At 38.0% G+C, this 3168-nt stretch overlaps 1 protein-coding gene across 1 annotated transcript; it reads right to left on the bottom strand.

Annotated features, from left to right (window-relative positions):
• Window positions 1-47: 47 nt before the first annotated feature.
• EIN_034320 (Rho/RAC guanine nucleotide exchange factor, putative) lies at window positions 48-2890 on the bottom strand (the record flags this gene model as incomplete). Its single annotated transcript, XM_004185809.1, has 2 exons — window positions 48-2300; window positions 2378-2890. The coding sequence occupies 2 exons, from the start codon at window positions 2888-2890 to the stop codon at window positions 48-50; spliced, it is 2766 nt and encodes a 921-aa protein (XP_004185857.1).
• Between the last annotated feature and the right edge of the window lie 278 nt (window positions 2891-3168).

Genomic DNA, 3168 nt, shown 5'->3' with positions numbered 1-3168 from the left:
CGCGCCATTTTTGGGTTGTGTGGCTGTAATAGGAGCATTCTCATGTACTAATAGTGGTCCGAATCGATATCAGGCAATATGTCATCAAAGACGGTCCATGTTTTGAGCAAATCGGTTGAAAACTCGTTGATACCAAACGAGTTCAAGTCCATGATACTTTTACAATGCGTGTAAAACGAATTTCTGAGTAATGAAAGCCACACAAATTTGCAGTTGTTGTTATTCGTAGCAAATATGTATGTGAAATTTTTGTAGTACACCTCGAATGTGTATTTTCTTTGTGAAACTTGGACTCCTTTGAATTTCAGTTGAAGAATGTCAAATACCAAAGTCGGTTGTTTGAGTGTTGCCGCCTCTTCTGCGTTGACAAACATACATACAACATTCTTTTGTAGCATCATGAACACCTGTTCCCAGTTGTTATTTGCTTGGTTGAAATAAAAGATGGTCTCTTCGTAGTCGGGGTGAATGAGGTATTCGGTTTGATTGAAGACAGAAATATCAAGTGGTGGTATTGACGAATTCAGACTGCTTAGTCTTACCAACATCTTCTGTTGTTGTAATGCGAAGACTCCGTCAATCTGATGCATCCACGTTAATTTGTTATCTTCATTTTCCGCTTTCAACAAAAACAACTTTTGTGGAATGTTGATACAAAACGTTGATTCTTCGCTTGGAACATCCATCAAAGTGACTTGCCGCATATCAATAACGTGATAGACTTTGCTCTTGTTTTTTAGTGTCTCACTTGGAATATCCCCGACGTCTTCTCTCCGAACTTTTGCAAACACCAAATAGTCGTTGAACAGAAAACAGCAGAACTCGTCGTCTTTCTTCCCCTTTTGTTTGCGCGACAAAAACCCTTGATACACAATTCTTCTCTGAGTATCCTTTTCCAAAAGAAACTTCTTTGGAAATGAAAGTTTCGAGAGAAGTTCATCAACGGCCCTCTGATCATTGTTCTTCTTCATGCACGTGTTCAAATGAAAAACGGCTTCCCTCAAAGTGTTAGAACACGTCTTGAGTTCTTTTTGGTTCTGCCACCATTCGGGAAGTGCCGAAACGACTGCGTCCATCAACAACTTATAACGAGGAGGGCGCTGAATTGGCCTCATTAAATAATTGTCTGGTTCCAAGTCATTCAAAAAGTGTTTTGAAATAGTTTTGACAATACTTTTGTTAGAATCGCTTTCATAAAACGTTTTGAGTGGAAGGTAAATGTTCATATACGTTGTGTAGTATGTCAAGTATTTAGTGAATGTCGAAAAAGATAAATGAAGTGTCTTTCCAAATGGATCTTTTTTAATCATTTCTTCTAATGTCTTCAACAGCATCGAGTTGCATGTTATCATTGTTCCAATAACAAGTTTTGCTTGGTGTACAATGTCACTCTTTGGTGATAGTTCCAGCGTTTTGTCAATCATTTTCTGAATGATATTCAAATCTTTGAAATATGACCTTTCACTCTCAACAATTTCACGAACCGCATACTTCAAATCTTTCATTTTTCGTGCTAACTTGCTTTTTCTAAAGAAATAGCCTTTGGCCATAGCCTGAACTTTTATGAATGTTTGCATATGTTTCTGTGCCTTTCTCGATATGTCTTGGATGTTTTTCTGTTCCTTTTTTATTTCAATAGAAAACGTCTTTGATAAAACTTTTGTTCTTAAAATTGATTGAATACACGACACAGTCGCATCGACTGACAAATTCAGTGGAGATAATATATTTTCACCATTGACAACATCGGAAACAACGTAATATACATTTTTCACTTTAAACACGTTGTTTTTTATTTTTTTGATGTTAGGATCACCTCCGTTTGTATCTTCTTTCTCGACTCTTTTGACCACACATTTCATCAACTCGTTTTGTTCCTTATCATCAAGCTCAATATAATTCTCTTCCGACGACGACTCTTCCTCCGAAGGTTCCGACGACGACTCGTCTTCAATTTCATCCATCTTCTTGTTATTGTTTTCTTCTGGAAGTGTGATATCATCTTCCTCTGTAAAACTCGATTTCTTTTGGTGACTTTCCTCCTTTTTGATCAATTCTGGGGGTTTGACCGTTATCACACCTTTACTCTTTTGTGGAACGATACCCTCTGCGGACAATTTGCTTGTTGTCAACAGTAGTTCCTCTTTATTTGGTGCTCCAACTTTCTTTGACTCGAATGATCCGTTTCGAATACCAACTTTTCTGCACAACCCCTTTTGTTTCTTAAGTTCTATTGTCCGCGTTTTCGTGGGTGAGGCTCGTTGTGGGTTAATTCTTGGGTATTGTGCATCATCGTAAATCTTTTGTCCGATCGTTGTGAGTTTGCGATTGGACTCAACAATGAGAGTCTTGCAGTATCATTCTCCTGCAAACAAACAACCGTACACCTTTTCATTTCCACACCACTTTTTGTTGAGATAAATGCGCTTTTTCTCCCAAACATCGAAGATGACCCAGACTCAACCAAGGAAAAGTTGACGGTGTTTCTCATCATCTTAGTCTTCTCTTCAAACGCTTTGAGGTCTTTACGAATCTTCTGATTTTGTTGGATCCGTTTCAGTTTCTCAAATCCAACGATTCTTTTCAGGTGATTGATAAAGTCGAGTGTCTGATCTCTGTTTCCGTTGACGATACATTGTATAGAAACACCTTCCAGCTTGCCAAATTTGTTGGTGACGATTTGAAGCGCAAGATCGACATTGTTCATTTTCTGTTGTGTGGTTGTACCTGGTTCGATTTTAGGGATAGAAGTTTTTGTGATTAGGGCAGCCAACTCGACAAAAACATGACCATCACGAAAGTCGGTCGTGACGCTCGATACAATTCTTGTGGGCAACTGCTTTCGTACCCATTCTAACAATTGCTGTTCTTCCGTGTTGTTGAACGACATTTGGTTTTAAAATTATTATTTCGTTTTTTTAATTGTTTCTTGACCAATTAATTTTCGGCTTTTGGGAAACTCGGTTGTCCCGTTTTTTAGGTGATTTCAAATCCATTTTATGTACAGTCTGTCTTTTAACGTTATCTGGTCTCAAACGTTATCTGGTGCCTTTTGGATCATAAAAATGGGAATAATTCGGGAAGCAGTCCCAAAAACCCATCCCAATTGTTTCGGGTTTTTTCACGTTTTACCTAATGCCCGATGTTTAGACAAAAATGAATCTATTT

Source organism: Entamoeba invadens (assembly GCF_000330505.1).
Source record: "Entamoeba invadens IP1 unplaced genomic scaffold scaff_1105074726079, whole genome shotgun sequence".
Lineage (NCBI taxonomy): Eukaryota > Evosea > Mastigamoebida > Endamoebidae > Entamoeba > Entamoeba invadens.
The sequence above is the reverse complement of the archived record's forward strand: the minus strand, read 5'-3'. Positions and strand labels throughout refer to the sequence as shown.